We start from the raw sequence: 27,488 nt of genomic DNA on the forward strand, positions 1-27,488 counted from the left end.
TGGTTTTACAGTATGTGGGCTGTGTATTGTTGTGTATTAGATATTGTAATGGTGTATTGGGGGCATAGGAGGTGGCTAGTAGGGCTGTTGTGTGTATTGTTTGTATTGTGGGTAGCGGTGGTGTGTGAAGGGAGTATTAGCCCCAAGGATGGGTGTTTAGGCATAGCGGGAGGGGTTAACCCCTTCATTACCTTAGCGGTTAATACCGCTAAGGTAATGAAGGGGTTAAGTACACCTGCAACGCCCCCGCAAGGCCTAAATACCCACCAAGGACCAAATACCCTGTTCATACCCTGTTCACCCACCCCCGCTACCCACAATAAGCATGGCACTGGTGGTTAACTCCTACATTGCCTTAGCAGTTAGTCGCTAAGGTAATGAAGTGGGCTGTAAATGCATTTTTCATGCATCTGATTCATGCTGGGGGTCTCCGGGGTGATATTACTGGATATCAGCTCCGAAGACCCCGGCATCAATCCGATGCAGGAAAAGTGCATTTTTTTTTCAAGTCTCGTCTCAGCACTTCTCGGCAGCTTCTCCCCACCTTCTTGCCAACTTTTTTTGGCGGGACGATTTGGCGTGAAAATCTCAATTATAGAGTGGCAATCAGCTGCGAGAAGCTGATCAGGGCTACTAGAAGAGCACGAGTTTGAGAAGCTGGCGATCAGTGGCTAGAAGAAGCTTCTCGCTGCCCGTTTGGCGAATTTTTTATCTCACCAAAAAAAAAACGCCAATTTTTTAGCTTCTCGCCAGCTTCTCGCTGCTTACTGAATCGCTATTGTTTTTTTGGCGCGCAAGGAGGAAGGTAGTGTCCAGGGAGCAGTTAGCTTCCTGGACTAGACCAAATCTTGCCCCTTAGACCCCAGATAGCCCTACCCCTTGAGCAGATTATTGTAGGGAAGGCCCCAGATAGGGACCCTCCCTTTAGAGATACAGCAGCACTTCTGTGCCGGTGGCTGGACGACAGCGCAGCGATCTGTGGCCTGGACAGAGCAGCACGTGGCAGCAGAGGTGGAACACTCCGGCTGGAGATTGCACCGCGGACTGCGCCCTGGATAAGGTGTGAGGGGAGTTGTGTTGGAGGCCCCACTGTGTGGGACCTGATCGGGCATCCTTCTCTTTTTATCCAATGGTCTGGCCCTTGACCAGGAAGATACCCACCGTGCACCAACACTTTATAGGGTGGTAGCGCTACCTCACACTTGGGTGGGATTGTTCTGCGGGCATAAGGGTTTCAGGTGCCTAGGGCAACCTCAGTACTTTGGGGGAACCACAATTATTATTGTTATGTATTGCAGTGTATTGTTATGTTGGTGTCATGTATGAGTAAAGTGTGTTTATATATGTGGCCAGGTCCTCTCTGGGTCCCCATTGGCCCCCTTACCTCCCGATATGGCTGGGGAGGCAGTCAGGATGGTGAGCGAGTCACCAGAGGTCCATGGCAGATCCTGTTGCAGGGCACCGCCATCTTGGCCACAGTCGCGCATGCCTAGTATGTCTTGCGCATGCGCAGAGTGCCCCATTAGCGGCGCCCATTACAGGGATGCTTGCACATGCACAGTGGCATGCTATAGTGGCGGCCATGTTGGAGATAGCTCTGCACGCAAACTACAAGACCCATGATGCACAGGGCCTGCGGAGCACATGCAGGCACACAGCCAGTAGGGATGCCAGGATTCCCTGCACCAAGAGTTGATACATTTGGCGCGCTGGGACCGCGCGGTCAGTCGGAAGAGAGAGCAGAAGCAGAGAGGTAGTGTCCAGGGAGCTGTGCTTCCCTGGACTAAGCCTAGCTTGCCCCTTAGGCCCAACGTAGGCCCTGAGACCCAAACAGATTGTGGCTGCTTCAGGACAGGCCCCTTAGATAGGGACACTGCCCCAATTAGAGTCTATAGCGTCAGAGACACAGCAATGCCATGCAGTACTTGCGGCCTGTGGTCTGGGACAAGACCACCACCACAGGAAAGAGACTATCTTCATGGTGGGACAAACCAGCGGGAGTCCACCCCATGTAGAGGTGGATGCAATCACTGACAGCAACGGCATGGGACTGGAAAGACCCCCTTTCTTCAGTTGGCGATACCGGGTGCTGGAGCACCCGGCAGGTCCCACAGACAACAAGTGCACCAACAGTTAACACTCTTACTGTGGGCAGCACTGTCACACACACTTGGGGTGGGTTGTGGCTCCTGTGGACACCGGGTGTTTAGATGCCCAGGGCACCTCAGTACATTGGGGGAAACCTCACCAAGGTGTGGACTAGGTGGCTGGACAGTGGGCTACTGTGTGGGGGTAAGGCCATGCGAGACATACTTGTTATGCATACTGTGTGGGTATTAGAGCTGAGTTCAGTAAACCTGTTATATCATACTCGTGTGTGTGCTCATTGTATGGGGTCCTGTGAAGGGGCTATCCGGTGCTGCCAGGATCTTTCACAGGTGGAGGCGCTGTCACCAGAATGAACCAGATACACCCCAGGCTCCCAGCAGCGGAGGTTCAGGCCTCCTGTGAGCCAACAGGTAAAACACACCACATTACACTCAGTAGCAGTCTCATCTCCCAGAGGGTGGGGGAAGCAGCGCTACATATACATTGGTTGTATTATTATTAGTGAGTATTGTTTCCTATGAGGAGTCAATCCCACCTACGCTGGGATCCTCTTAGATGGAGGCGCTGCACCGCGAGAGATAGTATCTCAGGCTCCCCAGGAGCGGAGGCTTTGGCTTCCTGTAAGCCTCACAGGTACAGCAGCACACGTAATTGCCTGTGGTTTCCCATAGGCATATAGAAAGGGGGTTACATACATATATATACAGATAGGTCCGGAAATAATTGGACACTGACACAATTTTCATAATTTTGGCTCTGTACGCCACCACAATGGATTTGAAATTAAACAACTGAGATGCAATAGAAGTGCAGACTTTCAGATTTAATTCAAGGGGTTGAACAAAAATATCGTATGAAACATTTAGAATTGCAACCATTTTCATACACAGTCCCCTTATTTCAGGGGCTCAAATGTAATTGGACAAATTAACACAATCATAAATAAAATGTTAATTTTTAATACTTTGTCGAGAATCCTTTGCAGGCAATGACTGCTTGACGTCTGGAACACATGGACATCACCAAACGCTGGGTTTCCTCCTTTGTGATGCTTTGCCAGGCATTTACTGCAGCTGTCTTCAGCTTGTTCGTGAGTATTTCTGCCTTAAGTTTTGTCTTCAGCAAGTGAAATGCATGCTCAATTGGGTTGAGATCAGGAGAATGACTCGGCCATTGCAGAATATTCCACTTCTTTGCCTTAAAAAACTCCTGGTTGCTTTTGCAGTATGTTTTGGGTCATTGTCCATCTGTAAAGTGAAGCGCCGTCCAATCAAGTTCGCTGAATTTGGCTGAATCTGAGCAGACAATATATCCCTATACACTTCAGAATTCATCCGGCTGCTTCTGTCTTCTGTCACATCATCAATAAACACTTGTGACCCAAAGCCATTGTAAGCCATGCATGCCCATGCCATCACACTGCCTCCACCGTGTTTTACAGATGATGTGGTATGCTTCGAATCATGAGCCGTTCCATGCCTTCTCCATACTTTCATCTTCCCATCATTCTGGTACAGGTTGATCTTAGTTTCATCTTCCAAAGAATGCTGTTCCAGAACTGGGCTGTCTTTATTAGATATTGTTTTGCAAAGTCTAATCTGGCCTTTCTATTCTTGAGGCTTATGAATGGTTTGCACCTTGTGGTTAACCCTCTGTATTTGCTCTCGTGAAGTCCTCTTTATGGTAGACTTGGATAATGATATGCCTACCTCCTGGAGAGAGTTCTTCACTTGGCTGGATGTTGTGAAGGGGTTTTTCTTTACCATGGAAAGGATCCTATGATCATCCACCACTGTTGTCTTCTGTGGACGACCAGGCCTTTTTGTGTTGCAGAGCTCACCAGTGCGATCTTTTTTTCTCAGAATGTACCAAACTGTTGATTTGGCCACTCCTAATGTTCCTGCTATCTCTCTGATGGAATTTCTTTTTTTTTGCAGCCTAAGGATGCCCTGTTTCACTTGCATTGAGAGCTCCTTTGACCGCATGTTGCGAGTTCACAGCAACAGCTTCCAAATGCGAATGCCACACCTGGAATCAGCTCCAGACCTTTTACCTCCTTAATTGATGACATAACGAAGGAATAGCCCACACCTGTCCATGAAACAGCTTTTGAGTCAATTGTCCAATTACTTTTGGTCCCTTGAGAATAAGGGGGCAACATATTAAAGAGATGTAATTCCTAAACCCTTCCTCCAATTTGGATATGAATACCGTCAAATTAAAGCTGATAGACTGCACTTTAAGCCCATACTGTAGTGCCGATGAGTATTATAAAACAAATCTGGGGCAATCACCAGCAAGACCCAGGTACATGCTGCAACATTTCAGTGACATTTCTGCAGACAGACTAATGGCCCATCAGATTAACAGCGGGGGTCCCTGGCAGTCCCATTCAAACTGAATGGGACTGCCAGTGACCCTGCTGTGTTAATCCAATGGGCCATTAGTCTCTGCAGAAATGTCACTGAAATGTTTGCAGCATGTACCTGGATCATGTTGGTGATAGCCCCAGATTTTCCAAGGCAAGTTTAAGGCAAGTTTTAGAATACTCGTCGACGCACCTGTATTCATTATTTTACTAGAAAGAAGTAGAAAGAAATACTCGGGCGCTACCTCTAAATATGATAAATGGGGAAATCAAAATATGAAATTACAACCTTATTAAATTCATAAGGTTCCCCTCTGTTTCGTGGTCTCTTCCTGTGACTCAGACCCCAAAAGGATCTATCCAGGATCCTTAGCGGTGCAAAAATACAAGAAAAAAGGGGGAGCACAGGTTGAGGGATAAATCGGGGTAACAAATTTAAGATTATTGGGTTCAGGTTTGTTAATCCTTGATTCAATTAACGTAGGGATAGTGAAGTGTATGATAACATAAACACTTGCACGGCCTTGTGCAAATGCTGTTGCATCAAGGTTTCTTTTGGTCTTCTTTGTTCTTCTGATATGGTGTTCCTTCTCTCCCGGTCCGTGTTGTTCCACTTGTAGCTCTTTAATGCGGTATCCCCCTCGGAATAAATGAATAAATTAATGTTAAGGGATATTGTAAATGTTAATAACAAAACCTTGACTCCAATGGTATATAAAAAGCAGAAAAGACTGCAATCACTCACACAGGCTTTTTAAATACCATTGGAGTCAAGGTTTTGTTATTAACATTTACAATATCCCTTAACATTAATTTATTCATGCTGCATTGATTGTGGTTCGGATGAACTCATGTGCAGCCCTCTAGTGGTGAGGGAGTTCAGCTATATCCCCAGCTGGCCTGTACTCTAACCCCACAGGTAGTATCACTCTCTGCAGAAGGTATCAGTTTTATTGTCTCACTTTTTTCCTGCTTGCTTTTTTCCACACAACTCGGGGTGAGTTGTATACGGCTGCAGTACAGCACGAGCTGATCAGAATACAGTGACGCCACCCTTGACATTGGGGACAGAGAGGCTAATCAGACGGAAGAGAGGCCGTTTGAATTACATCAAGGGATCCCACAAGTAGACAAGCAGTGATCTAGCCGGCTCATCATCAAGAGGACAAGGAACACTAGATATACATGTGCTCACACAGTCCCATGTGAGATTTAAAATGATTTATTCAAATTATTCATTCATTATTACACATATCCCTGGTCATACTGTACCGGCGTCAGTGCATTGACTGTGGTTCATTAGGACCCTTGTGCATGTACTAGGTACTAGGTAATTCTGGCTACATGAAATAGCCAGTTTACCCTTTTCAGTGTCGGCTATTTTAATATTTTATATTTATTATTTGGTGATACTTACCCGCGCTCCCCTTGTTCTTTGTTTTTTGGTTTATCGTTTGGGGACAAGGAAAAGTCCCCATTAGGGTTCGAGCTGAGGACAGTGGACCCCAGAGTCGTGCACGGGAATTGTGATTCACATAGGGTCTGCTGATTGGCGTAATATATTTATATTACTCTATTATCAATAACTGTAGAGAGAACGCCCAGGTAATTTTCGCTTTCCATATCGCTGCAAAAGCACAAAATACACATCACACATGAAAAGCAAAAGCAAAAGCAAAAACTACTCATCTGTACTTATAGGCATAGGAAATTGATCTGCATTCAACAGGATGAAATTACCAAGTATACAGTAGTTGAATCTTCCAAGGGTGAATATAGCTTTTATGGTCTAGGTGAATAAAGTTATAGGCATATGAATAGCCACAATAAATGAACATATAGGCAGGGGAACTAGCTAAACGTATTGGGCCTACTATACATTACTAACGTATGGGGTACTTTTCTTAAATGTATACTATGAAGAAAAGAACCCCAATAGGCGTGAGCACTCTATCAAGTATTGTCGACAGAGACAGCAAACAAAGGTGAAACTGTTGAAGGTAAGATGAACAAGGATTGTCCAATAATATGTTAAAATTAAAAAACACTTTATTGATGAGCTGTGCTCCAAATCTAAAATAAAATTTAACGCAATAAACGTGGGAGTCTAAATGAATATTATTGACTCAGCTAAGTTCCAAGACAAAGAAGCGAATTAAAACAAAAGCCTCTGCAGAACGGGTAAAAGGGGGTCTGCTTTAAGTGCTAGCAAACACAACCCTAAAGGTACACGTATGTATAAAGAAGTCAGTGTAATTGGTGGGGCTAGCAAATTGTCTGGACCGCAACCCTGGTCCCGTGCCTCCTCGCTCACCTGCCCCCTTGTCCCGCCGCAACAGTCTGCGCGTTCACGTCTTCCGCCTCTCCCCTGGCTCGCGCTCTGGCAGCGCACCACCTTCCGGGAGCGCGCAGCAGGTCCCGTCTGCCCGCGCACCTTGGCGCGTCACACTCCAAAGGGACCAATGCCTGCACTAATCTCAGGTGGGCTACACCTGAGCCACATCCAACCTCGGCCTATCATCGGTCCACGTATATCTGACCACTCCTCTCTTCCCTCTCATTGGTCCTCTCCGGTATTTAGGTTCACTCTGCCCTCTGGTTGTTACCTATCTTTGCACCGTGCTCATTTGCAGCCTGAGTACCTGTTCCTGTCGGTTTCCGTATCCCTGTTCTGACCCTGCTTGTGCCTGACCTGTCTCTTCTTGTTCCCCTGGACCACGGCTTGTTTAACGGACTTCTACATCTACTCCACGACCTTGGCTTACGGACCTCGACCATTCTACGCTCTCTACTCCACGAGCACGGCTTACAGGTCTCGACCATTCTACACTCTCCAACCCCAGACTATGGACAAGTACACGCTACCCTCTTCACTCTCCTATCCTGACCCGGCTACACATTTACGACCCTGCAATCCGGACCCACCCCAGTGGCATAGGGCGGTGGTGTTATATCTTCCCCACCTCAGCCCCACGGTTCAGTCCAGGTTGTAGTGAGCATCCGTAACATTATGCTCAGCCTAACACACCTGGACCCCGCTGAGGTGGTTCAACAATTGCAAAGGAATGAAGCGATGTTTAAACAGGTGGAGGGGTGCCTGAACAAAGACCCGATCTCACATCCGACATTGATCGATTCACCGCGGAGTTCCAAAGGGTCTTTGACACACCAGGAAGAAAGGTAAGGCAGCCTCTTCCCTGCTGAATATTGCCCAGGGAAACCGCACTGTGGCACGATACGCCCTCGAGTTCCGCACCATTGCCACCGAGACCGGGTGGAACGACGAAGCATTGTCAGCGGCGTTCTGGCTAGGGCTGTCCGAGAACCTCAAGGACGAAGTGGTGTCACTGGGTTGATGTAAAGCGTAACCAGGAATTACATTCGATACCCACTTTGATACATTCAGGAAGCTATGTAACAAGCTACAAAAAAAGGCTGTTAAATTAACAGTAAAAGTTTCACTCAGAATCAATGTACTAATGTGATTTCACCGGAGCTCCAATTTTGTCCCAGTTTTTGGCAATGTTCCTGTCTCAATAAAAACTATGAGGGATCTGAAGCAGAAAGTATTATCAAATAAGTTTCATACATTGACACAGACGCTAGACTAGAGGGTAAAGAAGTACCATAAATAACAATGCTACATGGTGCTAATCGTAGGACACAGACCACTGTTGCATTTTTATTTACCATAAAGTGCATCAATGCAATTATTGCAACATGTAATATTTTGTACATTGACTGAAAACATAATACCCGAAGAGTAAGATTGATCTGTAATGTGACCTTTTGATTGTGAACTATACAGTAAGCAAACCCTTTGCCGGGGGTGGCCATCTCCAGTCCTCAAGTCAAGTCAACGACAGAGCCACTGATTGAGCCGCCTGTGGTGAAGCAGGGATATCCTTAAAACCTGACCTGTTGGTGGCCCTTGAGGCTTGGAGTTGGCTACCCCTGTCCTATGCTCTTAGAATGAGGACGGGCCTTGGGATGCCCTAAAATGTTGGTACTTATATACATTATTAGTAATGTTTTTTTCAATGTAAATATTTCCTATTTATTATTTCTGCATTTCTGCATTTCATGCACATATTTGGAGAACCATTATATCTTACAGACACCCTCTATGAGGAAAACAATAACAATAGCGCTCAAAACAAACCCAAAATATAATAATAACGACCACTATTGTGACAGTGATAGTGTGATTAATACAATCAGTGACAATGCAAAAAAATCAGTGATAGTGCACGTGCCTATTTAAAGTGCATATGTAGGGTGAAAAAAAACCTCAAAATAAACTACAACCCTTGAAAAAAGACTGTGTCACTTGTCTTCTCGTGGATAATTTTCAAAGCGTCAGGGGAGTTCGTCTCGAAGTCATAGAATAGAAAAACATATCATAGTGCAAAAATGTTTGAACAGTGAAAAAAGTGAAAATTCATCCAAAATGACTACTCACATTTTAAGGACTCTTCCACTAGTTTCCGAAAGCGGCAGATCAGAGAAGATTGAGGAGCAGAAGGGCTACAAGCTTATTGTAATTTAAGCTTAAGCTTTAAGACAAATTATTACTTTGAAATATTTAGAAGTATTTAAACCTCTGTACCGTATATATTTACATTACCTTAAATTACAAGTGAGTTGCCGTGTGAAAAACTGCACTTAGCTGCTTAACCCATTGAAGCTGCAGTTCAAGCAATATCCTACATATGTGTTTTATTTAATAAATCAGTTCTGTACTATGAGACAATACTTGTAGCATTTAAAAAAATAAAAAATAAATAATTTTGTAAGGAAATTGTAATGTAACACACATTTTTGTTCCTATAGCAACCATTTACAAAGTCACATCTCCTTCCCCTTCTGAAACAGCATCAGCATTTTGAGCCCTGCCCTATGTAGCAGTGAACCAATTGAATCTAGTGCCTGCCTGGTCACATGATCTTCCTCACAGAACTTTGGCTGTCAGTGCAGCAGAAGAGGACCCAGGATGTGCTTAGTAAACCCCAAGCCGAATCTTCAGTGATCGATTACAGGAGAACGAATCGGCAACTTAGCTAATCACTTGTCAGCGTGTAGATTGTATTTATGCACATATTGAATAAAAAAAAATATATATATATTTTTTTTAAACGACAGCTTGAACTGCAGCTTTAAGGACGAATGATGCGAATTCGCCCCATACAGCACCTCGCCTCATACCCTTCAATTACCTTTTCATCTGATGATGTAAAAAAAACTAGGCATTATACCAGGCAACTAGTATTCTATTAGCAGGAGCAGAGAGTCCAAGGTTCACAACAAGATCCTCCGTGGGCTGGATTTGTGTGGGTCGCTAGTTGATGAGCTGTGCTATATGGGATTGGAATGCACATGTGCTGGCAGAGTATCTTTTGTGTATAGTATTTACGGCTGCATAGAGTCTTTTCATGTGGAGAGTGAGACTCTTAGTTTGTTCAGTGTACACTACCGGTTTTTAATATTGTTCATTTTTGTGGCTATTCAGCTATTTTTCCTTTTCTGGGTTGCAGTAATTAACTTCTTGGCTACCAGCCAAAGGAATGTTCCTGGCGCAGAAGAATGATATCTGTTTGTGTAGTGTTTTGAAGTTCTAATTTACATAAAGTAATTTTTGAAAAACAGTAACAAAAACACAAATAATTATTGCTGCAAACTTGTGTGTGCAGTAATAATTACCTTATTCAATGTATTTTTGAAGATTTATTTTAGGATGTTCTTAACATTGCGTCACTATTTAAATTCAATTTTATTCTTCACATACACACTAATAATATTTTAGATGGAAATTATGGTATCGGTTTACTTCTAGGTATTTTACTACATTAGCACCCCTCGCCTGAGAATGATTGAAATTAAGAAATATTTTTTTCTTCTTTTTAGAAATAGTCTGCATGAATGTTGCCAAGACGGACAATAAATCAGTACTGTGTATAGTATTAAAGAATAAAATCCTGACAGCAGATTTCTTTAGTCTACACAGCAGCCTAAAAGTGAGAGGGGGTAAGGGAAAAATATTTACGGTCCCCGCTGCCGAGGAAAGCCGCGCAGATGCACCCTCGGCATCCTGGTAATCAGGGGTAGCCAACTATAGTCCTCAAGAGCCCCCAACAAGATCAGGTTTACAGGATATCCCTGCTTCAGCACAGGTGGCTCAATCAGTGCCTCAGTCAAAGACAGGTAGCTCTTGGGGACGGGAGTTGGCTACTCCTGGTCTAAATTGAACACAGAATGCTTACATTTGAAATCATTATGCACGTATACTTTGACTTCGATACCTGCAAAAAATAAAAACAGTTAAATATGATCATTAAAACTTTTGATGCCAAGGGGCCTGTCTGAAATGCAGGGCCCTATAAATTGTTGCCAAGCCCTCTGGCGCTGACATTTAAGCGTAAGTGTAGCTGAAATAAAAAAAACAAAAGATAACAGCATGCTCGTCTTCCCATTTTACTCCCATGGTTATTATTTTCTCTCTCTCTGCTTTTCCCTTCACTCTTTTGCTTTCATTTAAGACTTTTCCCTTGTCTCTACCTTCACATGCTCTGCTTTCATTTTTTTTCTTTTCACCCCTTTCTGTCACATGCTCTCTCTTCAATATGTTGGCGCGTGTTTAATGTGAGATGTCACTGACCGAGCAGTGCTCTGAATGCTATAAGATGCATAACACACAGCATTATGTTATACTGTATGTCTGTTACAGTCACGGCTCGGAGTGACAGCTCTGTAGAGCACTGTTAATGCTCCTATGCTGTGGCTGCTTTTAAGTGCAGGTATAAGGAAGCCACATGGGGTTCCTATAAACCAGAGGTGGCCAACTCCAGTCCTCAAGGGCCAGCAACAGGTCAGTTATCAGTTTGTAAATGGTGACTAAAACATGATGGTTTATAGCAGGGGTGACCAATTCCAGTCTTCAAGGGCAACCAGCAGGTCAGGTTTGAAGGAAAGCCCTGCTTCAGTCCATGTGACTCAATCTGTGGCTCGGTTGAAAACTGCACCACCTGTGCTAAAACAGGGATATCCTGAAAATCTGGCCTGTTGGTAGCCTTTGAGGACTGGTGTTGCTTATCCCTGCTCTAGAGTGAGTCAAAGACTGAGCCAACTAGGCTGAAGCAGGAGTATCCTTAAAACTTGACCTGCTGGTGGCATTTGAGGACTTTAGTTGGCAACCCCTGCTATAAACCATCCTCTTTTAGTCACCATTTAGTAACTGCTAACTGAAAATGTCATGCCCTTGTGTTACCCCAGTATTTCACATAAATTAGTGATGTACCGAGTACCCCGAAATTACCCGGTACCCAGCGTTACCCGGCACACTTCCAGCTACCCGGACATTACCCGGACCCGGCAACTGAGAAGTGGGCCCGGCGCCGGGTAATACCCGGCGTCGGGTAATGTCAGGATAGCTGAAAATAATCAAATCACTTACCTGTGGCAGCATCAGAAGTGTGTCTTCAGCCAGCGTGGGGCAGCAGGAATTCCTTCCACAGCAGGTAAGCAGCGTGTGTGTGTGAGAGCCGCCGGGGAACCACGCGACCGGAACAGGAGATGGAGCTTTCCTATTGGACAGCCGTCTGTCCAATTCCTGCTGTCCCACGCCGACTGAAGACACTGCCGATTCTGCCACCGCCACAGGACCGCTGCTGCTGTTCCAAGATGTCGCTGCCACCCTGCAGGTAAGTGAAAAACCGGGTAACCGGGTACCCGGCCGGGTAGAACTATGGATTTTGGCCGGGTACCCGTTACCCAGTTTATTCAAATCTCACTACCCGGTACAACACTAACATAAATACAATGGACCCATGCACCAATAAGTTTGTACACTAACCCTCAAAGGTCAGGTTAAACACCAGATTTACTGGTGCAATACCATCAGACACACCAGAGAAGCATGCTGGCTCCAGGAGGAACTTCATTCTGGGAATCACATGCTAAATCCTTAACATGATTCAAACCGGAGGGTTCTCTGGAGCTAAACCAGAGACCCTCCGATCCAGAGCTACTTACCTGGTGTAGTTACCGTTGTTCTCTCTGGGCATGTAAATGGCAGTCCAACAGGAAGTCGCTACGGATGAGATTGTGGCTTCCTATCGGTTCTGAGGAAAAAAGAGAGGTCCAGCGCTCCACGGATTTCAAGATAAATGAATTTATTGTGCCACACGACGTTTCGACCAACAGGTCTTTTTCAAGTGATTAGGCAAAAAGACCTGTTGGTCGAAACGTCGTGTGGCACAATAAATTCATTTATCTTGAAATCCGTGGAGCGCTGGATCTCTCTTTTTTCCTCAGTGTACATTGGAATTTGCCTGGCAGGTACTTCCTTGAACCAGCAGCACCGGTAAACTGTATGTATTTATTTATATTGTGGTGTGCAGCCTTAAACCCCCTTTACATTCCTATCGGTTCTCCCAGACCCATGACAGCAGTAACTACACCTGTTGTATCTCAGGAACCGGGGAGTCCCAGGAGCTAAATTTAGCATGGGTTTGCTCCACGGACCCCCTAATTCAAATCCAGAAAAAAATAAAGGGTCACTGGGATTGCTGCTTTAAATAAATTCACTTCTATTTACTGTACAAGAAGCTACCAAAAAATGAAACTTCCTTTTATTGATATCCTTTGGAAAATATATTACATTGCACATTACTTAGTTCATAAACTGCTCAATCAGTCATCATTTTTTTACATAAAAGTTGACATCCAAGTTAAATGACTGCACCGTGTTCACACATTCACTTATTTGCAATACATAGTTAGCAAGGATCTATATTCTGAAGTAAGATTCTTTGCTGTGGTAAATCTGTAGCTCTGCAGCCCTATGGGAAGATTGGAGTGTTTGGCTGTAATGTTGCATGGAATGTTAAGTAGCTCTGGCACAGGCACACTGTTCTGCAGGAGTATATCTTGTATTTGTAGCCCCCTTTCCCTATGCCTAAGGGAAACCGCGGGGGTGACTACACGTGCTGCTGGTACCTGTACGCCCACAGGAGGCCTGAGCCTCCGCTTCTGGGAGCCTGGGGTGAGCTCTCTCTCTCTTAGTGCAGCACCTTCACCTATGAGGGATCCCAGCATTGGCGGGATGACTCCTCATAGGAACCTATACAACCAATAATAACTATATCACACCATATATATATATATAACTCGTCTTTACTGTGATCCCACAGTATGCAAACGGTACAATACACACAATACAATAACGCAATAATACAGTACCACAATACCCATGTATTTCCCCCAAAGTAGTGATGGTGCCTTGAAAAAGTTTATGCAGCCCTGTGATATATAATGGTATGCCTAATCACTCTCAAATATAGCACCATCTTCAGTGTTAATGTTGCTATCCTGTATATGATTTTTTTTAAAGAATATAGGTATTTTGATATTGAGTACCTACCTGAGGCCCGGAGTCATCAATCAAATACAGAGTTTACATTTTAAGCGTAAAAATGAATTGACAAGAAATGTGATTATCAGACATAATAACACTGACAGATTGTTGTATGTCTTAGTGATATGGAGGCAGTCTCACTGATTTTAGTCTCAGTGATAAAAGTTAGAACTTTTCCGTTAGAATACCATTTTTGTCCCCCCATTTGGATCCTTGGAGGTTGACATATCAAACTTTTTATGACAGAGCCCCTACATCTGATCAAGCCCCATTTAAATGCATAGGGCCATACAACATTTAGCATATCACAGCACACACAAACAGGGCTCCCCAAAGTCCTAGATGGCCAGTCCAGTAAGAACTGCAGCAAATGTCCCTCATATTTGTATATTTCCATGGCTTCTTTGCTGCCTCTACCGTAAATAGAAACCTGGGCAACAAAGCTCTGCAAGTTATAATGTATCTAATGAAAATCTCCTGCCCATCCCTGTCTTATTCCTCCCAACATCTAAATGAGCACCAGTGTTGGATGTGCATGAGTCCGTCCGCCGTCACCTTTCTGTTATCCTATGACACCTCATGGCTCATTCAATTGAAATGACTTAGGAGGGTCTTCCAGTGCGATGACATGACGCCATTGGTGCACGTATGCCAGAAATGGAGGGGGCTCCACTTCCATTTCGCTCGGGCTGACCAATCCTACTGTATGTAGCTGACAGCACGATCGACTCATAGAAAACAAGCAAGTGCCTACAGTATGACGTACCTGGTATGTCATAAGGGCACTGTAAAGGTTAAGGAATAGCACCACTTAGTAAATATGGACCCTCATGCTGTTCTGAATTGCTGCAATTAGTTCTTCAATAGAACTTAAAGGATCAGCTCCCTCTGCTCATTTTTCTTACCTCCATTTGTTTTGTGCGTGGGAAGAAAGGGTTTACTCTGAGCCGAACCATTTTAATTTCAGCTCTGAAGGCCCCTTGGTTCCAGAGATACTTACTTGGGCAAGTGGCATCCATACCGTCCCCACCAGGAGAAACAAAATGGTGGTCCAAATCTCCCACGGGCTGATAGGAAGCTGTAACGTTGTGGCTTATTGTGGCCTGGGTGAGGCTGAGTGATTTAAATATATATGGAAGTACCGGTGGACCCTATCCTGGGGGGGGGGGGGGAGGGCAGGGTCTATAGTAAAGCCGGACTCTCTCAATATACAATGGATGTTGTTTTTGCATATAAATAGCTTTGCGGACGAGTGTCAACCTCAGGGGAAATAACGTCCGTTAATCATTTTGACAACGTCCTGTTATTAGCACTAAGTTAACAGAGCTCTGTGGCTTTGGGCATTAGAAAGGTTCTCCTTATGGTAAATACTTATAATAGCCTAGTATATGTTGCTGTCCATTTCTTTGCTTTGATTTAACCAAGGCATAGAGGTACCCATTGAGAACAAAGTGCTAAAAACTGACAGTTGCTCCAACCCGGAGGAACTAAACATATACATTTTGTTTAATTGTTGATAAGTAGCAATATGTAATACAAATAGAAACTGTCATTTACATTTATTTTATAATCTTCACTACCGTTTCTCCTTAAAATTTATCGTAACCGTCTCCTCTCCACCACTTTCCCCTCTACTGCCCTCTTACCTGTGGAACTCCCTCACACTCGGTATATGCCAAGCACCTTCTCTCCCCACCTTTAAGCCAAACCTTAAAACTCACCTGTTAAATGAAGCATTTCAATAGCCTGGACTCATGGCTACTCTCCCACACCCACAGTGACCCCTACCAACCATTGTGGCCAAGCACTGCCATCCACTGCACTTATTCCCTCACTTTCTGTCTCTGTAAGTCTCCTATCATACAACTTAAATTGTAATCTCTCCGGGGCAGGGATTTCCTTCCCTATTGTCTGATTTTATTTGTTGCGCTTATTTCTGGGTGTTGAGTACACTGGGCACTTCAAAAATAAAGATACAAATACATACATACAGTGGCTAATAGAAAACCACAATATTAGTGGATGATATCACAGCTTTCTATGTTGTGATGCAAGCGGCCATCTTTGATTGTTTTGTTAACACAAGCAAATTAAACACCTAGTTCTTAGGGAACTGGGTTCCTAGGGTGGCAAGGGGGCACAGTTTAGCTACAGAAATCCCACTAGTTTACATAATGAGTAACTTTTTAATCTTAATCTTAAATATTAATCATGTGCATTTGTTGTAAATTTTAGAATTTGGTCTCAACAAAATGTTTACTTTCTTTTTATACAGTGTGAATTACAAATATTCTCACCGGGGGAATTAAATATATTGATACATTCTTTTAACTCTCATTTGAAATAAATGGAAATTGTATTTGGCTAGCACAACACATGCTGTAACCAAAATGTTAATAACCATTGTCACAATGCAATTTGTAGCGATACATTTTCAAGGGATAGGTCAGAATTTTGGGACATTAGGTAGAGAAATTCAATAAATATATATGAAGTCTTTCTTAAAACAGTGGTTACTGGAACAATTATTAGAGCTACTGTATGTGATTTGTTGTAATTGCAAAGCTCTTAAACTGAAAATATGAAGAGTTATGCGTGCATCTGCCAACATGACCAGTGTCTTTCAGATGTTAGGTTTCAGACAAGGATATATAGATATTGTTCATACAATATGATAAATGTTAAACTGTTTTTTGGTCAAATTGTTAGTGAACGTTTCTCAAAATGTTAAAACTTTCTGGAAAGTTTGAAAAAACACATTGGCTGAATCTTGGTAATTTCCCACAACTCTAGTATTAAACATGGCCAAAGGTAATTTAATTGGCGTGACACTACCAATAGTTTTAACAGGATTGGATGTGCGGAGCTTGGGACTCATGCCCAGTTATTTTGCCGCTTGCCATCACTTAGCTGCAAAATACATTTTAATATGTCAAAGCCAGGTCCCAAAACAATATTTCTGTTTTTGGAACTCTCAGCGCTTATACTGAGCAGTAAGTCTTGAGAAGATACTCAGGGTCTCATTCTGTAAGATTGCTATAGCGCCGATTCAAGTATGGGCAACATTGTCAAGAAATGCAGCAGTGTTGCCCCTGTACTCATGAGGAATGACTCATCTTTGTTTTCTTTTGGGGCTCGACTAAGAACTAAAATAAATGCTGAATGAAGGTAAGACAGGAAAGAGACCCATATTGCTGGTAATACTTTATAAATACTACAAGCAGGGAGGGTCTATGTTTAAAAGTATGTTATGATGCACGGCTCCATTTTTTGGAAGCAGAGTTGCATCCAATCTAGCAAAAGTTTCTAGTTTTCACTTCAGATCTGGCATATTTGTTGTGCTCATTGAGTATAAGGGAAAAAGAATGACACAGCGATGCAGATGCAGATTATGATACACACTGTGTAACCCCTCCCCAGCTCCTCCAACTGACATTGCCCAAGTCCCAAACTGGGACAGAGTGAGCAAAGTACAGTACACATTGATACAGGATGGAAACACACCAGTGTTGCCCCAAATTGCCTTGATACATGGACCTCAATAAATTCTTTTGAGGATTGATGGGTATAGGGTTGCTTCTTTAAGAAGAAAGCTTACACATGTCAATATCACCCTTATAGAATAAAAATCTACATTTTAATTATCCTCGCATTGTTCAGAATACACTGCAATTTACTCACCTCATGAAGTGCTTCATTGCTGGTGCCTCAGTTGTCCAACTGCAGAATCTTCAGTGATTTTATCAACAACAGACTCGTGCTGACAAAAGCTGAAAAGAGAATCCGCAGGGAAGGGAGGTTTAGAAATCAACATACCTGCACAATATTCCTTTTCATTTTTATTGTGAGATGTTATATACATAGCCGGTGTGTACAGTATGTTGCTTTTCACTTACAGTATTATCTTTCCCCTTCTTTAATGTCTCATTGTAAACACATAACTCTGCCACGGATACACAATAATAAATTACAAGCAAATACAGTATTTATATGTATAAAACACAAAGATGTATAGGCACTCCCTAGCTGTAAAACGTTTATTAGAACAACATTTCTCAGGGATGCACAAACACACACACCACATGAGCTTAAATAGACCAAACGGCCCATAAAAAAAATAAATGATGACGTCAGAATCAAAGTTTTGTGCAGTTTCAAAGATAGCTCCAACGGTGGGAGGAAGTCGTGAATAAAATAACCCAAAGAGAGCACCATGTAATGAAGTGTATAGAAGAAATACGATGTGATAGTGTCAAACAATAACGTGATAAGGAGATTAAAAAGGTTAACAAGTATATAACAACGGCATTGCACCAGATGCAATGCATGTCAGGGCACATCGGAATCTATGTATAACAGAGACAACATTGTAACTTCTGATTAAGAAGTTTAACATATGGGTGTAATAATAACTTTATTTCATATAGCGATTTTTTCCCAATGGGACTCAAAGCGCTTCACAATTACAATATAGTGCGGGGTAAGCAGCACATAGGAATTATACAGTCACAGTCCCTGCCCAGAAGAGCTTACACTCTGTTTTTGGTGTCTGAGACACAGGGAGATAAAGTTACTTGCCCAAGATCACAAGAAGCTGACACCGAGCAGTAAACCAGGGACCCCTGATTTAAACTCAGTGTCACTGCTTACAGAGTCAGTGTCTTTACTCACTGAGCCGCTCCCTCACCCTCAGACGTTAATCCTCCCAATGGTGTGACACACACCATGCACCAGCGGGAGCAGACACCGTTGTCTTTGAATTAAGCACGCATGAAAAAGGGGCGGCTCTAAAGCATTATTACACCAGTTGGCACGTGTAATAATGTCTGCTACACCATCTCTAAATGCTATACTTGCAAATACAGAAAAATGGGCATATAACCACTATCAAAACAAACGCTAATTATAGTGATATTAACCACAGGCACTAAAAGGGAGGTTTATGATCAGGGTCACAGACAGACCATCAAGAATTGCGTTATAGGTGCACACCTGGGCAAATTAGAACATAACTTTTATTGGATACAATTAAAATAAGATGGCAACTTATAAAAATGAAAAAGGCGCAATGAAACATTCGTGCTATACACTTTAATAAAAGTGTCAAAAAAAGTTTCAAACCTGGGAAGAGCAATGAGCTCAAATTGTAACCTATTGTTACTTAAATATAAACTTACTAGTTAATCTGTAAAAGTGAATTTTTAGCCAGCTGGGATAATACCCAATATGCCAAATACTGTATGTCAATAAGGACAGAGGCAGATACATAATTAGCCTTAATAGGCTTAGGCAAACAACAGACACCTTCTGTCTGAAGATATTGGTAGATAAGGAAGGATATAAGTGTGTAACCAGTGTGCCAAGTAAATAAGCAGAGACACAAGAGCAGGGATACAAAGTAACCTTGGTAGGTGTAACAAATGAGGACAAAACATCGTCTGATTAAGTGTGTCACTGAATCAGAGCGAGTTGCAGTCGCTACCTCACACATTGGGAACGTGCAGCATTTATAGCTAAACCTATAGTTCCTGCCTGTGATGGCTAGTGTTACAATTCAGCGTTAATTAAAGTGATCTGTTTTAGTACTTCTTCGTGATGGTAACCAGAAAATTGTTACCCATTGTCTCTAAATATAAAAGGCTCTCTTTGGGGTCACTAACAATTCATGCAACCCGAACCATATGAGAGAATGGCAGACACCTCTTAAACGGATACGGCTGGAAACTGTTAGTGTCAAGTTTTATATCAGCAAGTATAGTATTTATGCTGCCGTGATTGACCAGTTCAAGTAACAATTGTCCCCAACGGGGACCGAAACGTTGATCACTGCAATAAAAATACATTATTGTTAACCCCAAGTGTGCTAGATCTTTTTATCTTTGTGTGTGTGTGTGTGTGTGTGTGTGTGTGTGTGTGTGTGTGTGTGTGTGTGTGTGTGTGTGTATATATATATATATACACACATATATGTTTCAGTATATATATATATTTATTTATTTTAAATTTGCGCAGAGCAGGGAAAAAAAGTAGCTGACCACCGGCCAATTTCCGTTCGCGCCTGGCGAGTGGGCGACCGGGTTGTCGAGCACTGTATATATATATATATATATATATATATATATATATATATATATATATATATATATATATATATATATATATATAGTGCTCGACAACCCGGTCGCCCACTCGCCAGGCGCGAACGGAAATTGGCCGGTGGCCAGCTACTTTTTTTCCCTGCTCTGCGCAAATTTAAAATAAATAAATAACAAACAAAAAAATATCCTCCTGGCTGATTGGCCTATTGGTCGTGACGCAGAATGGAGCCCTTCTCTACAGAGGTAAGTAATAGCTGCTCCTGCTCCTCGCGCGCGCGGTCCCTGTCTCCTGCCCGCGCTTCCCCCCTCATCCCCTGTAGTCTCCGCTCCTGTCCCCGTGGCTGCTCGCGCGGGGTAGGAGATACCAGCGGGCGATTCCCCCCCCCCCCTGTTGCCCTCCGATTCCGCTCCTGTCCCCGTGGCTGCTCTCGCGGGGCAGGAGGTTACAGAAGGGGATTTCCCCCCCACCTGTCCCACTTGCCCTCCGGTTCCGTTCCTATCCCCGTGGCTGCTCGCACGGGGCAGGAGATTGACAGCGGGCGATGTCCCAAACCATCCCCGTCCCGGTTGCCCTCCGGTCCCCGCTTTCTCCTCGGTCCTCGTGGCTGTCCCCGCTTCCCTCTCCCCCCCCCCCCACAAATTAAAAAAAAAATTAAAAATAACAAAAAAAAAATATCCTCCTGTCTGATTGGTTGTGACGCGGAATGGAGCCCTTCTCTGCAGGGGTAAGTAATAGCTGCTCCTGCTCCTTGCGCGCGCGGTCCCTGTCTCCTGCCCGCGCTTCCCCCCTCATTCCCTCCAGTCTCCGCTCCTGTCCCCGTGGCTGCTCGCGCGGGACAGGAGATGACAGCGGGGGATGTGTCCCCCCCGGACCCGCTTCCCCTCAGTCTCCGCTCCTGTCCCCGTGGCTGCAAGCGCGGGGCAGGAGATGTCCCCCCCGGTCCCGAAAGCCCCCGGTGCCCGTGGCTGCTCGCGCGTGGCGTGAGATGCCAGCAGGTGTGTTCCCCTCGGTCCCCGTGGCTGTCTCCGCTTCCCCCCCTCTCCGCTAACCCCCCCCCACAGAGTGTGTGTGTGTGTGTATGAGAGAGTGTGTGTGTGTATGAGAGTGTGTGTGTGTGTGTGTGTGTGTGTGTGTGTGTGTGTGTGTGTGTGTGTGTGTGTGTGTGTGTGTGAGAGAGAGTGTGTGTGTGTGTGTGTATGAGAGAGAGAGAGAGAGAGAGAGAGAGAGAGAGAGAGAGAGAGAGAGAGAGAGAGAGACGAACGTGTAGGACACCAGAGGTACCCCCCAACCCAGTCAGTCAGTCATACCCCCCAACCCAGTCAGTCATACCCCCCCACCAAGTCAGTCATACCCCCCCCACCCAGTCAGTCATACCCCCCACCCAGTCAGTCATACCCCCCACCCAGTCAGTCATACCCCCCCCACCCAGTCAGTCATACCCCCCCCACCCAGTCAGTCAAAAGTCAGTCATAGTCAGTGATACCAACCCCCGCCCCCTGCCCAGTCGCCCAGTCACCCCACCCAGTCAGTCAGTAATCCCCACCCAGTCAGACACCCCGTCACCACACCCAGTCAGTCACCCCACACCCCCAATCACCCCACCCAGTCACCCCACACACCCAATCACCCCACCCAGTCACCCCACACCCCCAATCACCCCACCCAGTCACCCCACACCCACAGTCACCCCACCCAGTCACCCCATCCCCCCACAGTCACCCTCTCTCTGTCTCTCACCCTCTCTCTGTCTCCCACCCTCTCTCTGTCTCCCACTCCGTCACTCACCCTTTCTCTCTCCGTCTCTCACCCTTTCTCTCTCCGTCTCTCACCCTTTCTCTCTCCGTCTCTCACCCTTTCTCTCTCCGTCTCTCACCCTTTCTCTCTCCGTCTCTCACCCTTTCTCTCTCCGTCTCTCACCCTTTCTCTCTCCGTCTCTCACCCTTTCTCTCTCCGTCTCTCACCCTTTCTCTCTCCGTCTCTCACCCTTTCTCTCTCCGTCTCTCACCCTTTCTCTCTCCGTCTCTCACCCTTTCTCTCTCCGTCTCTCACCCTTTCTCTCACCCTTTCTCTCTCCGTCTCTCACCCCCTCTCCGTCTCACCCTCTCTCTGTCTCTCTCACCCTCTCTCTGTCTCTCTCACCCTCTCACTGTCTCTCTCACCCTCTCTCTGTCTCACCCCCTCTCTGTCTCACCCCCTCTCTGTCTCACCCCCTCTCTGTCTCACCCCCTCTCTGTCTCACCCCCTCTCTGTCTCACCCCCTCTCGGTCTCACCCCCTCTCGGTCTCACCCCCTCTCGGTCTCACCCCCTCTCTGTCTCACCCCCTCTCTGTCTCACCCCCTCTCTGTCTCACCCCCTCTCTGTCTCACCCCCTCTCTGTCTCACCCCCTCTCTGTCTCACCCCCTTTCTGTCTCACCCCCTCTCTGTCTCACCCCCTCTCTGTCTCACCCCCTCTCTGTCTCACCCCCTCTCTGTCTCACCGTTTCTCTGTCTCACCGTTTCTCTGTCTCACAATCTGGATATATTATTTACCCTGTTTATCTTAACTACCCTATACTACACCGAAATAACCTATACTGCTTTCTTCCAGATCTAACTCTCGAGCTTCACACGGAAGACATCGGAATCCCCCGTAACCCAGAAGACAGGTAGGGAACACATCCCCTCCAATGTATAACATTGCGGGAATGAGGTACCTGGACATTGAGGGTCTGCGGATCAGGTAAGATCCCAGGCAGGATTGCTGCTTTAAATATTGTGAAGCGGGGGCATCCAGGCACTAGTTAAGGGGTGCAGGAAACTAGTCATTCACATCTGGCTTTTTTTTCTAGATTCGACATTTATACACACACACACAACAAGGACTAATTGTAGTATAATGTAATACAATAAATTAGCTTATGTCAAAAACGAATGTTCTTACTAGGAATTTATTCAATTTATTTCATTTATGTTTTTTTTTAAATGCGGGGCTGGGGGCGGGATTAGAGGCGGGGGCGGGACTAGAGGCGGGACTAGGTGGCGAGTAGATTTTTTGGTTCGGCGAGTAGATTTTTGGGTGATTTGTCAAGCACTGTGTGTATATATATATATATATATATATATATATATATATATAATATATATATATATATATATATATATATATATATATATATATATATATATATATAGTACACCCTCTTTGAATTCTATGGTTTTACATATCAGGTCTTAAAGGCCTTAGCAGGTCTTAAAATTAGGTAAATACAACCTCAGATGAGCAACAGCACATGACATATTACATTGCGTCATGATTTTTTTAACAAAAATAAAGCCAAATTGGAGAAGCCATGTGTGAAAACTAAGTACACCCTTACTGCTTCCATAGGAATTAAGATGCTAAGTAGCAGACAGGTGCTGCTAATCAAATGCCCTTGATTAATTGATCATCAGCAAGTGTGACCACCTCTATAAAAGCCAAAGTTTTAGCAATTTGCTGGTCTGGAGCATTCAGCTGTGTGTTAACACAATGCCAAGGAGGAAAGACATGAGCAATGATCTTAGAAAAGCAATTTTTGCTGCCCATCAATCTGGGAAGGGTTATAAGGCCATTTCCAAACAATTTAAAGTCCATCATTCTACATTGAGATAGATTATTCAAAAGTGGAAAACATTCAAGACAATTGCCAATCTTCCCAGGAGTGGACGTCCCAGCATATTCACCCCAAGGTCAGACCGTGCAATGCTCAGAGACATTGCAAAAAAAACCAAGAGTTACATCTCAGACTCTACAGGCCTCAGTTAGCATGTTAAATGTTAAAGTTCATGACAGTACAATTAGAAAAAGACTGAACAAGTATGGTTTGTTTGGAAGGGTTGCCAGCAGAAAGCCTCTTCCCTCTAAAAAGAACATGGCAGCACGGCTTAGGTTGCACCTGAACAAACCACAAGACTTCTGGAACAATGTCCTTTAGACAGACGAGACCAAAGTGGAGATGTTTGGCCATAATGCACAGCACCACGTTTGGCGAAAACCAAACACAGCATATCAGCACAAACAACTCATACCAACTGTCAAGCACGGTGGTGGAGGGGTGATGATTTGGGCTTATTTTGCAGCCAAAGGACCTGGAAACCTTGCAGTCATTGAGTCGACCATGAACTCCTCTGTATACCAAAGTATTCTAGAGTCAAATGTGAGGCCATCTGTCCGACAGCTAAAGATTGGCCGAAATTGGGTCATGCAACAGGACAATGATCCCAAGCACACCAGCAAATCTACAACAGAATGGCTGAAAAAGAAAATAATCAAGGTTTTGCAATGACCCAGTCAAAGTCCAGACCTCAACCCGATTAAAATGCTGTGGCGGGACCTTAAGAGAGCTGTGCATAAACAAATCCCACAAACCTCAATGCACTGAAGCAACGTTGTAAAGAAGAGTGGGCCAAAATTCCTCCACAATGATGTGAGAGACTGATAAAGTCATACAGAAAACAATTACTTCAAGTTATTGCTGCTAAAGGTGGTTCTACAAGCTATTGAATCATAAGGTGTACTTAGTTTTTCACACATGGCTTCTCCATTTTGGCTTTATTTTTGTTAAATAAATCATGACACGGTGTAATAGGTCATGTGTTGTTGTTCATCTGAGGTTGTATTTACCTAATTTTAAGACCTGCTAAGGAACAGATGATTGTTATTATGTCTTGATATGTAAAACCATAGAATTCAAAGAGGGTGTACTTTCTTTTAGGAAGCAGGCACACCAGCTCTTGAAGAAAAACTATCAAATTTATTTAAACATATCAACATTTCGGCTCACTCTGGAGTCTTTCAAGTCTTAGTTAATTGAAGCTAGTTGATTGAAGTAACAGTTGCGCATCACCACCATTGACCTTTTTGAGGATCATATACCCTATAAAATATCAAGCCGAAGGGCATTCCCATTTTTAACAGGATGTTCAATACTTTAAGAGTGTCATTGTTCCTGAAGTGATGATGTCATGGGTTTGCTCCAATTATATCATTAATGATTGGCTCACCAGCAAAAATATCGATGGAGGCCACTATTCTGTTTCTGAAGGAGAGCTTTCATTAAAAAAAAATCCATGGAATCTAGAGAAACAATCAATACAGCTATGGACATTTACATTCTACTTATACTTGGTTTGACAATGATAAAAACTGAAAAAAGAATATCTAACATTGTGATTTGATTCAACATTTGTTGCCATTTGTCGCACTAATTTGCACTTTTAGATTCTTAATATCATTTATTTTCTCATTTTATCACATATGATACAATTGCAACAATGATTTTTTTTTTTCTTCAAATGGGGTATAACGTCACAAACAAGCAGACATCAATATGCCGCACTAAACACAATGGTATTAAACAGAAGTGCTTACTAAATGAAGTAAAATTGTGAAAACAGATATCAACCTGCTGCGGTAAATATTATGGACAAGATTAACTTTAATTTTGCTGCTTTGAGTCAACTAGATTTTCTTGCGGGTCGTGATGGTACCTTTTACTTGGCCAACATCAAATTTATTTATGGATATTATTTGCACGGTATAAGAGCTTTTGAGGCCACAAATAATATTTTCAGATTCATAGACCCAGTGATCTTGAGCAATGCTAACACATTTCATGCCACACACTTCCTTTAAAAAATGTTTGCCCGGGCTGTAGGAAGACCTGAATGTTACTGGTGGTGCTTTAAGAAAGTCATTAATAGTGAGAAATCAGAAGAGAGGTCAAAAGAAGTTTCAATTATGGTTCACAGAAGCTGAAATCTGGACAGCACTGTGTTTAGCCTAATGAGGTCAAATAGATGTCAAATCATCCGCTGTGTATAATGGATTTAATATGAAAATGTTCTCAAGCAAGAATAATGTAGAGTAAAACGAACAGTGACATTTACATGTTTAATGTTCTCCTTACACACAAACTGCTGACCTCAATGGTCAAAATGTGAAAGTACTAGGGTGCGTGAAGTTACACAATGTTATAAATAAAAGGGAATTTATTTTACAAAGACTCTGAGTCTCTTATAGCATAAATATTGTATATATCTTTAAAGGTGATGTAAGAGATGTGTGCAGAGGTATGCAAATGGAGACCGTTTAGGGCGAAATTAACATGGCTTTATTGAGCCTGTCCCTTTTAACAGCAGAGCAAACAAGAATATACAAAAACAACAAACACCTATCCCTTTGTAAGGGTTAACTTACTTCCCCCAGTCCATCCCTTACAAGAATGGGAGGATACGCCCCTTTCCAGCCCACCACCCCAAAGTCTCAGCGGTACCTTAAAGCAGGTGGTCCTTCAGGTCAGTGGTGCCCAAGTGTCTTGGTGTGTTTGAGGATCCAGCTACTAGCAGGTTCCTGGATCCTCTGCGTCCAGGAAAAGATCCAGCTACTAGCAGGTTCCAGGATCCTCTGCGTCCAGGAAAAGAGGTCTGGTCCCCTTGTGTCTTGCTGTCAATACACAGTCCTCATATCAGCACCGTTGTGTGCTGAGAAAAAATCTCCCTCCTGTGTCTCACATGAGGCTTTTTCACGGAGCTCTGATTAGTCCAGGTGGAGACTGGCTAATTGAGTGGCTGCAATTAACCAGCTCCATGCTGGATTCAGAGCTCTGAGGCAGCTTTATCCAAACAGGGATAAGTCCCTGTTTCATACCTCCCCTGTTTCTGTGAAGCTTGGGCTTACCACGGCTAAAGCCCATCCTTCCACTCTCACTCGAGATATCTCTACGGCTCGAATGAATGTGGATGGCGTACGAGAACCCTCAGTCCCACTAGGATTGGAGCCCTTTCTCCAGGTCAGTAATGTCTCCTCAAGAAGGTGCTTGAGCTCAGCACTCTTCAGTCGCTCGAGGAGGACTTTTCCCAAGCACAGTCTTTCTTCGGACCGCTTGGTCATGAGTATTCCCCTGCGTCAGGCGATCCTTTATTCCCTGAGTTTAGGGTGACCACCTGCATCAAGTTCTGTAGCCATATTCACGGGTGGTTCAAGCTGGACGGAGTTTTTATCCATATCGATTGACTCCTGTGGCATCTCAGTTTAGTAGTTACGTAGTGCTGTACCTTTATAGGTGTGAACACCAAAAACAGTTTTTCCTCAATCTAGCCAAATACTGAATCTTTCAGTGGCTATTTGCATTGTGAGGAATCTGGCTGGGGCCATGGGGCCACAGTAGCATGACTGTATTGGTATTGCACTTCTCAGTCGTAATTCGGTTCTTCTTTCCTGAATTGTGTGGAAAGCTGATCGTAGTACAGAGATGGCACTGCGGATGTGCTTATACTGTAGAAACGCACGGCTTGAATGGTTAGTAGGTAGGATTGATACTAAGGTCAGTCTAGCAGAATGTCCCACGTCCCGGTAGAATCTTTGTTGCTGGTACTTCCTACTGTAACATTTGACTGTAGTAGAATCATGCATTCCTTCAAGTATTGATACTTTGTTCGCTGCTGCCTCATTCTCCAAAATGACTGAATAACCTGAGCT

The 27,488-nt window shown here is 44.0% G+C and overlaps 1 protein-coding gene across 3 annotated transcripts in view; it reads right to left on the reverse strand.

The window, feature by feature from the left end:
* Positions 1-27,488, reverse strand: part of ELMOD1 (ELMO domain containing 1) — a 111,651-nt gene that overhangs the window by 58,135 nt on the left and 26,028 nt on the right. For all 3 annotated transcript variants that reach the window (XM_075592371.1, XM_075592369.1, XM_075592370.1), the window contains exon 2: positions 17,571-17,659. In XM_075592371.1, the coding sequence (XP_075448486.1) occupies positions 17,571-17,587 (17 nt within the window). In that variant the 5' untranslated portion in view covers positions 17,588-17,659. The remainder of the gene's footprint in view (positions 1-17,570; positions 17,660-27,488) is intronic.

Source organism: Ascaphus truei, chromosome 3, assembly GCF_040206685.1.
Source record: "Ascaphus truei isolate aAscTru1 chromosome 3, aAscTru1.hap1, whole genome shotgun sequence".
NCBI classification, from domain to species: Eukaryota; Metazoa; Chordata; class Amphibia; order Anura; family Ascaphidae; genus Ascaphus; species Ascaphus truei.